This window comes from Ursus maritimus, unplaced genomic scaffold, assembly GCF_017311325.1.
Source record: "Ursus maritimus isolate PB19 unplaced genomic scaffold, ASM1731132v1 scaffold_12, whole genome shotgun sequence".
Classification (NCBI taxonomy): Eukaryota; Metazoa; Chordata; class Mammalia; order Carnivora; family Ursidae; genus Ursus; species Ursus maritimus.
The window spans coordinates 12,217,885-12,238,370 of NW_024423564.1; the positions used below are offsets into that span (position 1 = coordinate 12,217,885).

A 20,486-nucleotide genomic window follows, 5' to 3' on the forward strand; every position below is an offset into this window, starting at 1 on the left:
TAAATGCTTCTGTGTCAGATCAGGGATTGCTGAGAAGCACCACTGGCGGTGCTAGAAACTCACTGTCGCACCACTTACAGGACTACTGATGTAATCTGCACAATCAGTAAGTAGGCACACTCAATGAATAGTCAACTATGTCTGTAGTTTCTCAATGCACCTAGAACACAATTTTATTTCCAATTTGCAGATAACGAAACTGCTCTGCCAGTATGGCTGGAGGAGCTTACATAATTTAATAAAACTTACAACACTATTACAGGTATATTCTACAACATCTAACAAAGTAACCCTTTCCTATTTGTTGAAAGGTAGGTTTAATTCTCTGCCTCCCCCCTTAACATACTTGGGAAATAAAATCCTGAAAATTCCTCATAATGCTAGTCTTATAATGAAATAAAATAGTATTTTTTGTCAAGACTAATTTTTTTCTTTTGAATAATCTTTAGATGTTTTAGAACTTTGGCTTTAGGGTCACAGTAAAATGGAGCAGAAAGTACAGTGTTTCCATATACCCTTCTCCTGCTTCCCACTAGCCTTTCCTACCATCAGCCTCCCACACCAGAATGGTACATCTGTTAGACTCAATGAACCTACGTAGAGACATCATTATCATGCTAAGTCCACAGTCTACCTTACGGGTTTACTCTTGGTGTTGGACATTCTATGGGTTGGGAAAATGTGTAATGACATGTATCTACCATTATAGTATCATACAGAATCCAATAGCTAATTTCTTAGAGTCTAAAGATGAAATACCTTCAAAGTTATTATAAAACCAAACAAAAATAAAAACTTTCAGTCACTGGATAACTTTGAACATAAAAGCAATCTTAATTTTACTTCACAAGATGTGTTGTCAAAAATATACCTACTACTTATATGCAATTTTTCTACATTAACCCCCCACCCCAACCAGGAAAATGTGTACATTAAAGAACAGATTACTAATCAGTAACAGAACATACAGCTCTCTGTAGCTACATAATTAGGAGTATTTTATGAGAAATAGTCTGTCCCGGTGAAAGTTTTAAAAACAGATACAGAAGGAACATTTGTATCACTTCACAAAAACAATTTTTAAAAAGCAATTCTATGGATCAAGTTTTAAAGTCCTAAGGAACTATTTGTAAGCATGTGTACACAAGTTTCACATTTTACCTTTCTGTAGGAATCTTCTATCGTTGGGTCATATTTTTCAACAAAAATTCCCTGAACAAACTGAACTGTCTAGAAAAAAAAAAAACAGAGAAAAGTTAAGAACTTAAAAAAAAATCAGCTCTTTTAGAATGCTACTCACACCATCATAAAGTGATAAGGACTAAATGAAATTACGTGAAAATTCTGGGTAAACATGCAGATGTGGAGTCTCATTATTTTTCAATACAAGGATACATCCCCAACTAAGAGGGCACATTGAGAAAGGAGGTGGTCGAGTTAAAACCTGTCAGCAATGCTGCCCCCAACTCCCACTGTGAAATAACTACTAAGTTTCAAAATACAGTGAAGATACAAATAAGGACACAGATCAATTCTAATGAATGAAAAAATGAAAATTTATCAGTATTTAAACTCCTAATACCTCTTTATGTATCTACAGTAACTTCTATTTCATGCCCTTCAAGGAATGAGACAAAAGGTTCTAAATTTTTAAAAATCTTAAAACAGTCTGATTGTGGGGAGAAAGAGAAAAGGAAATTAAAAAGTACTGAATTAACTAAATTTATAGTCACATTCAAGTTTCATGTTCTCTCTAGAAGTAGTTATTTTTCCAATTTGCCAGCTGAGATTCAAATACACAAACTTTCTGATCCCAAAGCCTTCCTTTTTTCATCGGAAACACTGCCTACTCAGCTTTTTCACATTATCTACTTCTCCCTCTAAGATTTCTATAAACACAGACTTGAAACCAGGTATTTTATCATTTGGTAAATAAGAAGTACTGAAGATGGTTGTGAAATATTGCCTGGACAGCTTTAAAACAGGGTCTGGTATACTGCCGCCTAAAAGCAAGGCAGGGGGAGAATGTGGCCTGAGGTCACCTACACTTCAACTATGCACTATTTTAGTTTGAGCTAAACACATTAACTGAATGTAGTAAACTTCAAACTTCTTCCTCTTACTAAGCTCCTGTTCTTCAAAGGAGACTCAGAATATAATTACACCAAAAACTTTAATCATTATTTTTCCAAGGATTTCATCACCTCAACTTCTTAGTACTACACAGAATTCAAACATGGAAAACTTCCTAATAATGCTTTACACTAGAACAGAGGTTCTCAAAATGTGGTCCGGAGCAGATGTTTAGAAAAAACCCTATTGTCCTCATAACACCAGCACACGCTTGCTTTCTCTCCTAAATTGACAGTGTTTTCCAAGGGGTATATAGCATATGCTATAGCTAGATACTAGATGCAGAAGCGGGCACGAGAACCCACGTGCTTTCTATAAGTCAGTTGTCAGAGACTAGCAAAAATGAAAACAATCTCCCACTTTTCACTTCCTTCTTCCTAAAGCAAGCTTTCCTTATTTCTCTGGATCTCATCTTCTCAGTTCTCAGGGACATCCCATTCATTCACACCGACTTTTGTTTTATTCCTTCAAGTTTTCCTACGGGATCCTCCTCTTCCTTCTTTACCTATTGTCCTTTCTGTGTTAAAATCAAAAACAGAGACCAGCCTGAAAATTCCCTGAGCAGATAAAAGCAGTTTAGTCATGTAAACAAAGCTGAATTTAGCTTATTTAGCAAAGCTCCATTGACCTGGGGGTCATTTCTGGCTTATGCCTCTGGAAATCAAAAGCAAAACTCACACTGTTTCCCAAAGTTGATATGAGGTAACCACTAACCAATTCTCTATCATTTAAAGGAAATTCTAACACTAGAACCAGTCGCTGAAGAATAAAATCACTGCATTCTCACTCTGTAAGCTGCTTTATAACAAGATACCCCTGAGCCTCATTCCATGCTCTGGTTGAAGGTTTCCAGTTGGCAAACTGTCTTTCTGGTGTGTGCACAATAAACTAACTAATCACTACTTCAGTGACCCATTAATTTCACTTCTGTTATTTCTTGAACTTTTGACACCTATAACAATTATTCCCTTCCTGTCCTATGTCGTCACTGTCCTTTCCGCAGGATTACTGCCTCCAGCACACAGACTGTTTGCTCTACCATCTCCCACCCAGAAATAAAAATCGCCCTTAAGTCCGCGACTCCTCCAGCTTCACCCCCCTCTCATAACCAAACTTCTTCACCTGTCTACAATCGCGGTTCTGTTTCTTCAGCGCTCATTTACTCTTCCACCCCAGCATGGTTACGGCACTATCAACCTTACTGAAGCTTGCTTTTATCAAGGCCAGCCCCCTCCAGGTTTCCGCATCATCTGCTTCCTCTCCTCAACGTGACTTCTGAGCAGTCAGTAAAGATGCTTTCCTTACATTCAAGTATAAGATATACTCTTCTATGCTGCAGCCTTCAATCCTACCTACTCTTCATAGGTTGAGAGGTACTCAGAGCTCAGTTCTGAGTTCTTTCTCTAGTCTCTCCCTAGACAACCTCATTTATTCCTATGGATTTTTATTTTCAATTATTTTTTATGTTTGAAAAGGATGTAATCCATGGACATAGGCCAAAATACGAAAGACATAAAAGAGTATGCAGTGGTAACCAACCCTACCTATCACCTTGGTCCCTAATTATCCAATTCCACCCCCAAGTAACCAGTATGTTACCTGTAGCTTATTTAACCTTGCAGAGAGAGTCTCTACATTTTATACTATCTTCCCCCTCACCCTCCTTTTTTTCTTATCAAACGATCGTCTACACTGTTTGGTACCTTCTCCCCCCCTAAATAATACATCTTAGATATCACTATCTATCAGTATATACAGAGCTGCTGCATTCTTTTTAATAGTCATATATTATTGTACTCTAAATGTATATTAAAAACTTACTTTTAACCAGCCCCTATGGTAGACATTTAGGTTGTTTCTAAACTCTTACCGCTGTAAGGAATGTTGCAATCGATACCCTTGACCACATTATTCTGTATATATGAACTTATATGTGAAATTTCTATAGACTTGCTGAATTGAAAGTTATATGCGTTTATTTTTATTTAAGTTTTTTTATTTTTTTAATTTAAGTAATCTCTACACCCAATGTAGGGCTCAAACTCACGACCCCAAGATCAAGTCACATGTTCTTCCGACTGAGCCAGCCAGGTGCCCTGAATATACGCATCTAAAATGACAGATATTCTCATTCACCACAGAGGTAATAATTTACAGGTACTAATTTAAAAGTAACATAATTCTCATGAAATTAAATACCACTGATATATTCATGGTGCCCCAAATCATATCACAAGTCTCTTTTAAGCTTATTATCTTGAGGATCCAATTACTTATTTGATGTATTTATTTTAACATCTCACATAAACAAATTTGACATGACTCTTGAGTTTTACTCACAGATCTGCTCATTCTTCAGTGTTTCCCTTTTATTTAAATGATCCATCCATAAAATGAGTAGCTCAACAACTAGAACTTTGGGAATCATCCTCAACAACTCCTTCTCTCCTAGTCCTCACATCAATTCAGCACCAAGTTAATTGTCAGAACATCTACTTTTCTCTCCTTCCATGCCACATTCCCAATATAAGGTTCCACACACAATAATCTGGGGTCAGCATTAACTCCCAACTGGTGTCCCATGTCCACTCAGCTTCTCTTCTAAATCACTCCACACAGAACAAGGTACTCTCTTTAAAACATAGATCCAATTTTGTCAACACCCCTCTCACCCCTGAAAAAAACCACTTTCAATGGCTTCTCACTGTCATTAGGAATAAGTTTCAAGTTCTTACATGGTCTTTAAATCATGATGTGGTCCCTGCGTCTCACTTCATTTCCCTCTATTTGCCTTTGCCTTCCAGTTCACTTCTGCCACAACGATTGTGACCTGTTCGCAGTTGTTCAAATGCTAACTGAGGTTCATCTGTCATAGGGATCTCTCTTAACAGTCTGTACTTTCCTTTCAAAGTATCTCTCTCACAATAGTGAGGTAGTTCTTCATTTAACTTTGTAATTATTATATCTCCTCCGCTGTACGGTAAGCTCTGAATGACTGTGATTGGTTTTGTTCACTGCTGTAACCCCAGAGTCTGACAGTATAGAAGCTCAATACATATTTACAAAATAAATACAGCATGTATACAAAAAATAACTTCATTTCACTTAAGTCTGGGGTGGGACTAGGGTAGGACTTACTCCACTAGCATCTGAAATAATTGGTCTTCCCCCACTGGAATGTAAGTTCCTTAAAAAATGAGAACAATCTTATTCCTTTTTGAATCACAATCCCAGGGGGCTTAGCACATAGTAGGCAGCCAGTAAACATTCAGTAAGCGAAAGAATGAATGAGCCACCATTGTAAACTACACCTCTGTGGTTACTGAATGAACCTCTGTCCCCTGTGGGCCAGATACCAGGCATATAAAAAATACTGCCACCTTTTCTCACTAATGACTAAAAGTCTAAGGCGAGCAAATGTCAATGTCCTTCTTGTACTATACTAATTAAGTGAGAGTTAGGTGGCTAACTTACCAGAGCGGACTTCCCCACGCCTCCTGAACCAAGGACCACTAGCTTGTACTCACGCATGATGTGGTCTGTTTAAATACTGACAATCTGGAAAAAAAGAAAAGCCTAAAGATTAACAAACATGCTAAGAACAGCAAGAATGTGCAACTGTTACATGAAATATATGACATTTTGGGTTTTGTTCACTCTTTCCCTTAAGACTCTTAAGGGGATGATAGGCACTTAATAGTAAAACCAAGCAGATTCTAAGCTAAGTTTACAGGACTACTGCCAGGCATTCATTAAAGATCATCTTTGATTAGACATCAGTCATCATTAGAGCCTATTCATGTTACTTGTAAGAGTGTTTGACCAGAAAATAGGTGACTAAAACTAGTAGCTGTTGGGGCGCCTGGGTAGCGCAGTTGTTAAAAGTGTCTGCCTTCGGCTCAGGGCGTGATCCTGGCATACCAGGATCGAGTCCCATATCAGGCTCCTCCGCTATGAGCCTGCTTCTTCCTCTCCCACTCCCCCTGCTGTGTTCCCTCTCTCGCTGGCTGTCTCTCTGTCACATAAATAAATAAAATCTTAAAAAAAAAAAAAACTAGTAGCTGTTTTATAACTACAATCATGAACCCAATTCTTTACAAAGCTATTGCTTAAACAACTTAACACACTTTTTTGCAAAGTTCACTCACATTAGCATTAATGTATATGCTATTTGCTTAAAATATCATATAGTAATTATACACTATTTTGTCTATTATTCTATATAGCTGTACTATGTAAAATGTTACCTTGAAAATTACTAGGATACAAAAGGGATATTATTAATGAAATTGATAAAACTCTATAAGCAGGTACTAGCAATATACCCCATAAGGCCCAAATTGCTAGAAAGAAAAAAAAAAAGAAATACAAACTTTATTTTTTATCTCCACAGTTATCTTAATAGGTAAAAAAGCAGGAAAGAATTTCCGATGGCCATGATGGAATAAGTATGAATGGACTTTTTATCCCACAGTCAACAGCTAAAACACCAGACGAAATACATGAAACAACTGTTTTCAGACACTTGACAATAAGCAGTATAGGACTATGATCTCTGAGTGATGCGACAAAATGAAGTGAGGCCTACAGCTGCCTTGGCTTTCTGCTTGGAGGCACTTTTCAGACTGTGGCACAGGGAGGAAGAACTTAAGCAGAGACCAGAATGTGTATCAGAGAAGATGGAGTTAAGGACAGAAAATTCCAGAAATCTGCACAGGCATTCACTTGAGTCTCTGGCCAAACATTAAGCAGAGTACACAGGATGAAACTCCATGAGGTAAAGGCGAAGAATAAATAGGGATCTATAAGCTGAACAATTCCAGGGTGCATAGAAATATTGGGAGTTTTGGTCAGGAAAGTTCCCCTTGTTGAAAAACAGGCAATTCATCTGAAATCCCAGAAGATTCACAGACTTCTTGAGAAGCTATGCAAGACAGAAGAAAATGGGAGTATCTTTAAAATGCTTAAAGAAGGTGGCTCAGCTGGTTAAGCATCAGACTCCTGGTTTCTGCTTAGGTCATGATCTCAGGGTCGTAAGATCCAACCATGCATCAGGCTCCATGCTCAGTGTGGAGTCTGCTTCTCCCTCTCCCTCTGCAGCCCTGGCTCCCCGTGCTCTTTCTCTCTCTCGAATAAATAAAATCTTAAAAAAAAAAAATAGAATGCTTCAAGAAAAAAAAGGTCAATCTAGAATGCTAAATACAATGAGTCTATCCTTCCAAAATGAAAGTGAAGTAAGGTTTTTTTCAGATAAATAAGAAGGAAGGAAGGAAAGAAGGAAGATAAAATGAAAGGAAACAAGAAAAGGAAAGACAGAAGGAAAAGCTGGGGAAAAAATTTCACCAGTACCATTTTAAAAAAGCAAAGGAAGTTCTTTGTTCAGGTGGAAGAAAACGGTAACAGATGGAAACTTGGATCAACATAAAGGAATGACGCTTACAAAAGGAATAAAAAGTACCAGAAATGGTGAATGAGAGTAAATCTACAAGACCTTTTTGACCACTTAAAGTGAAACTAATAATAATGTACTACAAGGTTTTACAACACACATAGAAGTAATAGCACAATAAAAGCACAAAAAAATGAAGGGGACTGGAAGTATACTGTTCAAGGTTCTTACAGTGTATCTGGAGGAGTATAATTTTATTTGAAGATAAACTGTTGTATATTAAAGATGCATACTCTAAAACCCAGAGCAGCCGATGGAAAAAAAAAAACAACTGATTCATCCAAAACACAGCAGAAAAAATACAAAAAAAGCAAAAAAGAACAAGAAAAGACAAGAAAAATATAAAACAAACAACAGGAGAGCAGAGTTAAAAGTCAACCACACCATCATATGAAATGTAAATCATCTATTCCAATATTCCAACATTTCAATTCAAAGTCAAGATAAGAAAGCAAGACCTAACCATGATGTCTTCAAGAAACAAACTTTAAATAAAGATAAAAGGAAAGTTAAAAGTAATATTTGTTGGTGACAAAGTCACAGTTGCTGCTAATATCATTACTAGTGGTTTGTTGCCTGCATTCAAAATAGAAATAAATACTAGAGGTTAAGGAAAAATAAAGATTTTTCTTCTTTACAAGTGTTGGGGACCTTAGATTATGAATCCCTACCTACGCCAAGCAGTTAGCATTTTGGTTACTCTAATCAAACTCAAATGTTTTGGTTTCACATCTTCTTTATACCCTTTTACATTCTTAAGAGTTTACATTTACATGGATTCTCAAGAATGGATGTTGGATTTTTTCCAAATACTTTTTCTGCATCTATTGGTATTATACGGTTTTTCTTTTTCTTCCCACCAATATGTCTTCTCTTTCCACTTCTATTCACCATTGTTCTAAGCTAGCTACAGTAGGATCCTTTTTGCAAAAGGAAGTAAAATTGTCTTTATTCACAGATAACATGATCCCATACATACAATACACGATAAAGCTACCAGACTAATAGGTGAATTTAGCAAGATTTCAGGATAAAAGGTTGATACAAAAAAACAATAACTATTATGTATCTGTATATACTGGCAAAGAACTGAAAAATATAATTTAAAAGATACCATTTACAATAGTATCCAATAAGAAATAAAATACTTAAGAGATGATTTTAAAAGAATACGCGCAAGGCTTATATGCTGAAACTACAAAACATGGCTCAGAGAAATTAAGGACACAGTAATTAGAGAGACATGCCATATCATATTAAGATAAGTCCATATTATTGTTAAGATGTCAATTCTCTCCAAGCTGGGTCTACAGATTCCATGCAATCCCAATCAGCAGGTTTCATTTTTGTAAAAATTGACAAGATGACTTTAACATTTTTTTGAAAATGCAAATAACTTAGTAGAGTTAACAGTTCTGAAAAAGAAGAAAAGTGTTACACTACCTGATTTTAAGACATAATATAAAACTACAGTAATAAAGATATTGTTATACTGTCATGAAGACAATCAGATCAGTGGCACCAAATTAAATCCAGAAATAAAACCATGTATATATCTGGAGTTCATTTTTGATAAAGGGACTGTCATACCCATCCTTCAAGATAACCCCTCAAGGATCCTGGCCTCCTGGTATTCATAACTTGTATTGTTCACTCTCAGTTTTCATACTCTTGTGTAGTTTCTTCCTAAGATTGGTTGTGTGACCAACAGAATATAGCAGAAGTGACCATATGTGACCTCCTTTAAAAGCTACTGCAGCTTGTACCATGGTCTCTGGGATCATTCTAAGAGAAGCCACTCACAATGTCATGAGGACATTTAACCAGCAGCCCTTCAGAGAGGCCCAGCTGGAAAGGAATTGAGGACTCCTACCAACAGTTAGCATGCTTTACCAAACATGTGAGTGAGCCCCCTTCAGAAGCCTATCTTGCAGTTTTAGTCAAGCCTTAATTGAGAGGATTGCAGTCTCATGAGACCATGAACCAGAACCTTCCAGTCAAGCCACTCCCAAACCCCTAATCCACAGAAACTGACAATAAATGATTAATGTTGCTTTAAGCCCAGTAAGATATCTGTTAATCTGTTACATAGGAATAGATTGTTCAAGATGGGGCAAAAGTAATTCAGTATGTAAAAGACAGTCTTTTGAACAAGTCAGGCTGGAAAAAAATGAACTTCAACTCTTAGTTTTATTCATTAACAGCCAAAATCTAGAAATAACCCAATTATTCATCAAGAAGCAAATGGATAAACTGTGGTATATCCAATCAATGGAATACTACTCAGTAATAAAAAAGAATAAACTACTGACAGATTCAACAAGACGGATGAACCTAAAAAAAAAAAAAAAAACCACTCAGCAAAATACACAAAAGAGTGACTACTATATGGATTCCACTTACATAATATAATTCTAGAAAAGACAAAACTAAGTTGTAGTGCCAGAAAGTTACTTGGGGCCAGTGGTAGGGCAGGGGTGATGACTATAAAGGAGCATAAAGGAACTTTTCTGGGTGATGGAAATGATCTGCACTTTGACTACAGTGGTGGTTACATGGGTATTTCCATTTATCAAATCTTACTGAATTGTACATTTTCTTAAAAAGATTTTTTGTTTGTTTATTTATTTGAGGGAGAGAGCGCACTGGGAGGGGGGGCAGAGGAAGAGGGAGAAGCAGAATCCCCACTGATCAAGGAGCCAGATAGAGTGCTCCATCACAGGACCCTGAGATGATGACCTGAGCTGAAGGCAGATGCTTAACTGACCAAGTCTCCCAGGAGCTCCCTTTTTGAATTGCACGTTTAAAATAAGTATATTTTAGGAACCTCAGGCACTGTCGGTGGGAACGCAGACTGGTGCAGCCAGTCTGGCAAACAGTATGGAGGTTCTTCAAAAAATTAAAAATAGAATTACCATATGACTCAGTAATTCCATTACTGGGTATTTACCCAAAGATTATGAAAACACTAATTCAAAAAGATATGTGTACCCTTATGTTTACTGCAGCATTATTTACAATAGCCAAATTATGGAAGCAACCAAAGTGTCCATCAACAGATGAATGGATAAAGATATGGTATATGTAGACAATGGAATATTAGTCATAAAAAAATGAAATCTTAACATTTCCAACAACATGAATGGATCTAGATAGTATAATGCTAAGTGAAATAAGTCAGTCAGAGAAAGAGAAATGCCGTATCATTTCACTCATATGTGGAATTTAAGAAACAAAACAAATGAACAAAGGGAAAAAGACAAACAAACCAGATTCTTAAATATAGACAAATGATGTCTCCAGAGGAGAGGTGGGTGGGAAAATGGGGGAACTAGGGAAAGGAGATTAAGAGTACACTTATCACAATAAGCACTGTAATATACAGAATTGTTGAATCACTAGACTATACACCTGAAACTAATATAGCACTGTATGCTATACTGGAATTAAAATTTAAAAATAAATAAAATTTTTAAAATTAAAAAACAAACAACAAAAAAAAAACCGGACATTTTATTACGTTTAGTTTGTAGCTCAACAGAATTAATTTAAGAAAATCCAATGGGGAAAAAAAGGGAAATTTCTCAGAATACCAGTTACATATATAGTTTTATAAACTGAATGTGTTCCCCCAATGTGATGATATTAAGAGGTGGACCCTTTGGGAGGGAGGTAATTAGTATTAGATGAGGATTAGATGACTGGATTAGTGCCCCTGCAAGAGTCCCAAGAGCTTGCTTCTCTCACTCTCCACCAGGTGAAGACAAGAGACAGCCACCTCTAAGTCAGGAGGCGGGTCCTCCTCAGACACATCTTCTAGTACTTGATCTCGGACTTCCCAGCCTCTGGAACTATAAGGAATAAATTTGTTGTTTAAGCCACCCAGTCTATAGTAATTTGTTCCAGCAGCCCTCACTGACTAAGAAACATAGTAAGGATAAATTACAGTAAACTATCCAACAGACATGGTGGCAGGTATGATTGCTGTTATGAATCAAAAACCATTTACAAAGTATCTCCCAGGTACCAGTTCAGCATTAGGTGCAAGGGACACAAAAATGAAAAATATGTTTCCCATCCTGGAGGAGCTCATGGAGGAACTCATGGAGGAGGAAAAAATAAGTAATTACAATATGATGTGAGAACAAAGTTTTTACAGAGCAGAGATGAAAGGGTTGGGGAAGGATGGAGGAACAGAGGAGAGAGTAGGTTAGTTTTTCAATGGAGGTTACATAAGAACTAATTGAAAAACTGAATAGGAATGTTCCAGGTAAGTAGGGAAGGGCATTCTAAGCAGAGGAAACAGCTTGAACAAATACTCTAAATCACTAAATACACAAGTTTCAGGGAATACCACACAGATGGGTGTGGCCAGAACACACGGTTTAAAAGCAAGGTATGGAAAATGGAGCAGGGTACGGAGACTGGGTTATGCTTGCAAAGGCGCTCACCATGTACAAGAGTCTACAATTTATCTAGTAAGCAATGGGGAGAAAACAGTGATTTTTTTTTTTTTTAAGTAATACAGTCAGATGTATATTCTGGAAAGACAACTGCTAACAGTGTATAAAATGGACTGAAGGCAGGGAGAACAGTCAGGAAGCTACTGAATTAGCTTGGGTGGAAAATGACACAGGCTTGCACAGCAGCACTAAGGGCTGATGAGGGGACAGTGGTTTTCTGAAGGTAAAACTGACAGTCCTCCGCAGCTAGTTACAGATTATTATTTAGGGGAATGAAGAGGAATCAAGAATAACTCTTAAATATCTACTTTGGGCAAATTAGGTGGCTAAAAGGAGGTTTAAAAAGAACATGTTCCTGCCCAAAACTAAGTCTGAAATTCCTAAGGGAAAAGTAGGTAATATGTGGTATTTAAAACTCTAAGTCTGGGAGCTTGGTAGAAACCAAAGGGCTAGAGGGTACAGACTCGGGAGTTGTAAGAAATGTTAATAGTTGAAACCACAGCAGATGAGATCAACCAAGGAGAACTTATTCGTTGAAAATAGAAGAAAGCTAAGAATCAAGCCCAAAGAAAGGCCACATTTTACAATGTAGATGGACAGTAAACCGGAGGAAAAATGTGAGTTGGGAGAGGTTTGTGCCGGGACATTAATCATCCTGCACCTCTATCTGTGTCAGGTGGTTCTCTTACTTCCATGAAAACAAAACAGAAACAAACAAACACCTTGATTATTAAACACAAGAGCATATATATATCCAGACAGATCTACGTCGTCTGTAACCCCCTTCTCAGGTCCCTGGTGATTCTTAGCTGGGGACCACTGTCATTTTAACAAGATGTAAATACATTATCTCTCTAATCCAAAAATGTGTATCTTTCAAGAGGGGATCCTAATATAGCAGTCTCATTTATATTTCCCAAATTGCCTCCGAGGGCAACAGAATTTGGGAAGAGCACTCAGACATGGCCAAATTATTTTGGGTATTCTGCAACAACAAAATATTTGGCCCCTGTTCCTCAACTCAAGTAGTAAAATATTCAAATCCCAAACCCATTTTTCATATATACTATATGCATAGAAAATTATTTTCTTTACACCTAACAGATACCATGGGTCATGAATGTATATACACATATGCACACATGCAAATACAAAAATAATATAGCTCAGATAAGAAAACACACACACACACACACAAATACCCAATAAGGAATAATGTGGATTACTATTTTCTTTTGAAAGGGGTTAGTTGTAACTCATTACTGCCAAGTTAGAAAACCACTATGTTCTTCCAAGCAAATCCCATGCCTTTTTATGGAAATCTCTTGTGCCCTGCACTCCCAACACAGCACCAGAAAATTTCTCACTCTGGTTAAGATTCCCTGACAAATAAGGAGGACAAGAATAAACATTACACTATGTTTAAATTTTAAGTCAATCTTGAGTTCCTAACATTATAGTCCAAGCTATACTACAATTTTTTCATTCTTCCTTCAGCAAAACTACTTCTAAATTTCACAAAATAACATGATTGTCTTTATGACACAAATCAATCCCAATTTTGTTGTTTCAGTTTTTAAATATGTAAACTAATTAATTACAAGATGAAATAGTTTCTCCTACACAAATGAACCTACAAAACAAAATTCATTTAAGGAAATTTGGTTGTGATGAGAAATTCTGGAGAAAAAATTTTTTACATTAAGGAACATGAAGGTAGTTTCTTAACAAGCAGTTATATTGTTGATTATATTTACAGAAGCCATAAATATTTTAGTTTAAAGATTTATTTTAGAGGGGGGGAGAGGCAGAGAAAGAGGGGATGCAGACTCCCCACTGAGCCTGGAGCCCAACCGAGCTCTAGCCCATGACCCCAAGATCATGGCCAGAGCTGAAACCAAAAGTCAGACGCTCAACCAACTAAGTCACCCAGGTGCCCCAGAAGCCATGAAGATTTTAAAACTGACAAATGACCACACATTCTGGGGGTGATGGTTAAGTAAATACGGAAATCATGGTAAGATTTAATCTTCTAAAATAAAGAACAATGTTCTTCATATTACATCATAATGGAAATTCAACTTTTTTTGTAACATGAAATCACATTATTTTTTTTAAAAGATTTTATTTATTTATTTGACAGAGAGAGACAGCCAGTGAGAGAGGGAACACAAGTAGGGGGAGTGGGAGAGGAAGAAGCAGGCTCCTAGCAGAGGAGCCTGATGTGGGGCTCGATCCCAGAACGCCCAGATCACGCCCTGAGCCGAAGGCAGACGCTTAAGGACTGCGCCACCCAGGTGCCCCATGAGATCACATTATTATCTCATTGCAAGAAGCTCTCCCTTGATACCTCCTCCTCCTGTTCTTCTCAAGATTAGCACTTTGGGGGTAGGATGTACATAGAGAAAAAGTGATCAGACATTACGTACTTGTAAATGAAGTTTATAAATTAGTCTTCACAGTCTAAAACCAGGCACATTCAGCCCAACAGCATTCCTACCCCTTCCCATAACGAGAGGAGATAAGCTCTTATAAATAGAAGAGGCCAACAGGGATTCTCAAGAAGAGCAGACAACCACAGATTTGAGGAAAACAATTTGACAGAGGCAATGAACTCAACAAACGAACAAAAATCAAAAGAAACAGTTAAGAGGACCTATAAAGCACTGTAAAATAAATTAATATCCCTAAAGAAACTTATGAAGTTATCAAGTCTATCCAAAAGATACACTAGAGATTTAGGAAATAAAATATATGACCATCAGAAGAGAAATCAGTAGATGGGCTGAAGTGAAAAATGGATATAGCTGAAAAGCAAGCCAGTGAAGCAATATATTGAACCTACCCAAAGAGTGCAGAACAAAAAGACATAGAGATGGAACGTATGAAACAAAGAAGCAAGAAGGATAAATCTCAAAGTTCTACCAGCTATCTGACAGGACGTCTCGAAATGGAAGAATTGAAGAAATAACAGAAAGACATTTCCCGAGGTAAACTAAGAAAATTAGCAATCTTCAGATTTAAAGAGCTCAATGAATGCCAAACATAATTAACAACAACAACAACAATAACAAGATATTCACAACTGAACACATAAGAGTTGAAATTTCAAACCACTGAAAATGAAGACAATCCTAAAAAGCTTCTAGAGGAAAAATATATGCCCCTCTCTCTGAATATGGGTAGGTTTATTTATTTTTTAAATTTTAAATTCAATTAATTAACATATAGTGTATTATTAGTTTCAGAAGTGATTCATCAGCTGCATATAACACCCAGTGCTCATGACATCAGGGGCAGGTTTATTAAACAAAATATAGCAGAAGTGATGTTGTCTGACGTCTGAAGCTAGAAAGGGTGGACAGAGCCTCCTCCTGGATCTCTCTTTTGGGAGCCATGCCATGGGGCCCAGAGCTGTCAGGATGCCCTGAAGCCACCACTTTGGAGAGACCATCCAGACACCGAGAGTTGTGTAAGGAGCCCTCACAGTTTCAGTACCCACAGATCTGTGAATAAAGATTTTAAGATGATCCCAGACAGCTACCATCTGACTGCAACACTTTGAGAAACCTTAGGCCAGATCCACCCAGCTGAGCCACTCTCTACTTCCATACTCTAGAAAACTGATAGGTGATAACACATGGTTACTGCTGTAAGCCACTACAGTTTGGAATGGTTTAATAACCAAATATAGCAGGAAGAAAAGAAAATATAAAGGACAAAGAACAGATGGACAAATTGAAAATAAATGGAAAGATGTCAATATAAATATATCAGTAATTACATTAATAAATATTCAATAGGAAAGAAAAGAATTAAAACACAAGGCAAAATACATAATGTAAAAGTTGACACAACTAAAGGGAAAACCAGAGAAATACACAGCCATGATTAGATTTTTTAACATGACTCTCAGCAACTGACAGAAAATATAAAAATCAGTGACGATATATATGTAAGATTTGACCAAATAATGAATCAACTTAACCTGAAAGTCATATACATATAAATACACCACACCTAACAACTGCAAATGACACATTTTTTTCAAGTGTACATGGATCATTTATTTTTTAAAAAGACTTATTTTAGAAAGAGAGAGAGAGAGAGAGAGAGAGAGTGCAGGCATGCGCAAGCAGTGGGAGGGGCACAAGGAGAGGGAGAGAACCCTCAAACACACTCCCTGCTGAGCCCGAAGTGGGGCTTGGTCCCAGGACCCTGAGATCATGACCTGAGCCGAAACCAAGAGTCAGATGCTTAACCAGCTGAGCCACCCAGGGATCCCATATTTTTTATTTTTAATTTTCCTAAGATTTTATTTTTAAGTAATCTCCACACCCAATGTGGGGCTCGAACTTATAACTCAGAGATCAAGAGTCGCAAACTCTACTGTCTAAGCCAGTCAGGTGTCCCTGGATCATTTACTAGTAAGGCCATGCTGGGCTCAACTAATTTCAAAGAACTGAAATCACAGAGTATTCTAACCATAATGCAATCAAACTAGAAATCAATACAAAAATATAACTACATAATCACAGAATGTTTGTAAGTTAAACAACACAATTCTAAATAATACACTGGTCGAAGAAGAAATCAAAATGGAAAGTAAGCAATTAGAACTAAATGACAATAAAAATACATATCAAAACTTACTGGTGTAGGTATGCCAACAAAAAAAGGAAAATGATTCAAGAAACAAAAAGGCATTAGAATAAAAGATCATGGAAAGCAGATAAATCAGTAAAAATTACTGCTAGAAATCTAATTATTGATGTAAAATATGTACAAAAATTTGGTAATAAAACTCTGTGATCTTCTCCACACTGGTTTGAGAGGAGCTAGGAAGGAAAGTAAAGGCATGTTGAAGTTTTTCTCTTGATGGGTGAAAAAAGATAAATGATACTGCATCTCTCAATACATTGAAAAAATATAAATCAAGACAGGTGAAAAATGCAATGTAAACAACTAGATTATATATAATTTAAAGATCACCAGAGGAAAAACAGGCAAAGAAAACTTGACCAATTCCACAAAGAGTTAGAAAGTGAAAAACAAACAAGAGGAAAGAAAGGTGAACAAAAGGTAAAAGGAATAAGACAAAACAGATCAGTAGTCCTGATACAATAAAAAGAAGCCCTCCTAAATCCTAAATTTGCAAACCACAAATGATAAAAGCTTATTTTATGAAGTCTAGGATGACAAATATAAGACTTCTTAAACAATATACTTAACTTCCATGTAGCAAATCTTATGACATGTTATATCAAACAGCTGGTTCTGTCTTTTGTTTTACATACTGAAGTCAGTATTCAACAATAGAATGCCTGAATTATAGTAGGAGTTTCTTTTCTGAAAATTCAGTCTAAAAATATCTCTAGATATGGTCATCTAAGCCCTTTGAGCTCTACCTTCACAAAACAGTCCATTCCATTTCTGGGTAACCTAATTGTTAACAATGTTCTTTACACCGCTCTATTTCTTTGTAGTGGCCACTTACTGGGTCTGTCCTCTGATGCTAAACAGAATAAAGAGAATTCCTCTTCGTAAGTCTATATCCCTCAAATATTTGAAGACAGTTATTTCCCCCCCTCTCTAATATCCTCTTTTTCAATAAGCAGTCCTATTTCCTTTTTCAAATGGTAAAGTTTCAAATTCTATAATCATTCTGGTCTCCTCTGCAAAAGCTTTAGTTCTTACTCTCTCTTAAAAGTATTATGTGCTAATTAGTACTATTAGCAGGCATTACTAAAAAGCTTAAATTAAAAATAAAAGCAGTCACTGTATCCTCTTTAACTTACAACAGATAACTTCAAACTTCTGGCTTCTTTGAGTGTTCTCCATATTTTTTTTAAAAAGATTTATTTATTTGAAAGAGAAAGAGAGAGCACATGATTGAGTCGGGGGGGGGGTGTGCAGCAGAGGGAGAGAATCTCAAGGAGACTCCCCACCATGGGGCTCAACCTCAGGACCCATGAGATCATGACCTGAGCCAAAATCACGAGTCGGAGGTTTAACCAACTGAGCCACCCAGGTGCCCCAGTAACACTTAAAAAAAAAAAAAAATTTAAGAACACAAGGTTTCTACAGTTTCTTACGGTCTTGCATTTCCTTACTGAATGACACTTCCCCACTTTTTTATATATTAAAAAGGCACACACATTCAACTGTATTAAGAGAAACTTCATCTGTCAATTATCCCCAGGTAAATCTTTACCAAAATCTTAATACTGTATGACTTAAGTTTGACTGAGACAATCATCCCATTCACCACTGCACCCTTGAAGTTCTCCAAAAATTCAAGTGAAGGATTAAAACATTTAATTCAACCCTCTTATTCAGAAAAGCAAATTTGACAAGTAGTCTTGAAAAGCTTAATAGACTATTATGACAACACACGCAATAATCTACCATCTCAAATTATTCCTTAAACAAAAAGTTACTTAGGTATACCTTTTTATAATAATCCTATAGCATCTGTGGTTGTAGCTCCTCTTTCATTCTTATTATGTCCCTCTGTTTTGTTTTGGTTTGGTTTTTTTGACGGATCTTACCAGGTTTGTCTTTTTCTAGGAATCAACTTTGGCTTTGTTGATCCTTTACTATAAGCTTGTTTTTTATTTCTTTAATATTTGCTTTTATGTCTATTTCTTCATCCCTGTCTTTATTCTGTTCTTTTTCTAATTTAGCTTGGATGCTTGGCTTTTTAATTTTCAGCCTTTCTTCTTTTCTAATTAATATCTCAAACCCTCTATCAGGGATCATTTTCATTCTACCTAAAGTATGTCTTTTTGAAGTTGTCTTAGAGATATTCTATTGGTAGCAAAATCTCTTAGTTTTTATTTATCTGAAAACTTTGTATTACCTATACTCTTAAAGACATTTTTGCCTGAAGAGTTATTTACTCACAGCACACTGTAGTTATTATCCTCTTGTCTTTTGGTTTCAATTTTCCTTTCAATAAACTGCAGATCTTCTAAAAATAATCCGTCTTCTCCCTCTGGCTATTTTTAAGATCTCTCATTGTGTGCGTATTATATGTTTATTTATCCTTTATTTGACTTCTTGAATTTGTGTCTTTTTGGAGTTTTAGAAATTCTCAATCATAATCTCCTCAAATAATCTACTTCATTTTTCTTCGTATCTGGATTCTGCTTAGATTTGTTAGATTTTCTCATGCTCTTCCTATATTAGTTAGGACATAGACGAGGCTACTGTAGTAAGAGACCCTCAGAGGGCTTAACAAAATTCAAGTTTCTTCCCTCTCTCATAAGACAGTCAGAAGGGTATATAGTCCAGGGGACAGCTTAGCAGTCAGAGAGCTAAATTCTTACATCTTGTTGCTCTGTTGTCCTTGGAGTATTGCCCTCTTCCACAAGCTAAAAATAGTTCACTACCATGTACACATTCCAGTCCACAGGAAGGAAAAGTTATCTCTCTTTCCCTTCATAGGCATAATCTATAAGGTTAAAACCAATGCATGCATAACTTCCACTTCCATCTAAACTGCCCAAACCCGCCATGGAGTCAAACTGTACTATCAGAAAGGCAGTGAAGTGGAAGCTGTAGCTGGACAGCAAAACATCCCACTAATACATCCATTACTTAGAGACAGGAATTAAAGAGAACCAGAAATTTCTACTTCTCTTTTCTTCTCGTACATTTCTCCCATCCATCTCTTTATTTTGGTTAATTTACTTTTCAGATCGTCTTCCACTTCATTAATTCTCTAAACTAATCCATTGTTAAAGCTATCCATTAAGCTTACATTGTTTTATTTATATTAATTCTAGAAATGGTAACTTTTTGTAACCTCATTCTCATAAGCAATACAGGGAAATGTTTAAAGCCTGAACTTAGGATCCATACTGCCTGGCTAGAATTCTGCTCTACCACCGACTGACCTGACTACATTTTTCCTCCTAAACATTGGATACTGGAAATGCCCCTCATTAAGAAAGGAAGGGAGAACATCACAGTACTCAAATATATGCCATTCTCTTTGTCTTTGGGTACTGATATGCACTGCGGAATACAGGAGTTACCAAAAAAAAAAAAAAAAAAAAAAAGTGAATGCCTCTCTTATTTTAACAACTGCATAAACCATTAAAAAATGCATCAAAGGGAACCTCTTTTTATATGTATCACCATCTACTTAGTAAAATGAATATTCTTCAACATCTGTTATCATTGCAGGCAAATAACACATTTGCAAACCATGAAAAAAATGTTACAGGCAGTGACTAATATTTTCTAGGTTGACAAAAATTTTTTCCTTAAAAGATAAGGTTTACCAAATTAGGTTTATTAATTTACACTAAGTATAGCTAATTATATCAATTCTGAAATCTTGACACATTTGCACAAATAGAGGTACTTACTCTAACATTATTCCCTTAATGGCACTGACACATAAACTATATAATTATAATTTAAAAATGTAA

The 20,486-nt window shown here is 36.4% G+C and overlaps 1 protein-coding gene across 2 annotated transcripts in view; it reads right to left on the bottom strand.

Moving 5' to 3' along the window:
- Window positions 1-20,486, bottom strand: part of RAP1A (RAP1A, member of RAS oncogene family) — a 74,342-nt gene that overhangs the window by 15,023 nt on the left and 38,833 nt on the right. The window contains exons 2-3 of one of the 2 annotated variants that reach the window (XM_040626902.1): window positions 5,608-5,691; window positions 1,162-1,230 (exon numbers count right to left, since the gene is read on the bottom strand). In XM_040626902.1, the coding sequence (XP_040482836.1) occupies window positions 1,162-1,230; window positions 5,608-5,664 (126 nt within the window). In that variant the 5' untranslated portion in view covers window positions 5,665-5,691. The remainder of the gene's footprint in view (window positions 1-1,161; window positions 1,231-5,607; window positions 5,692-20,486) is intronic. The other variant, XM_040626903.1, reaches the window with a different exon arrangement.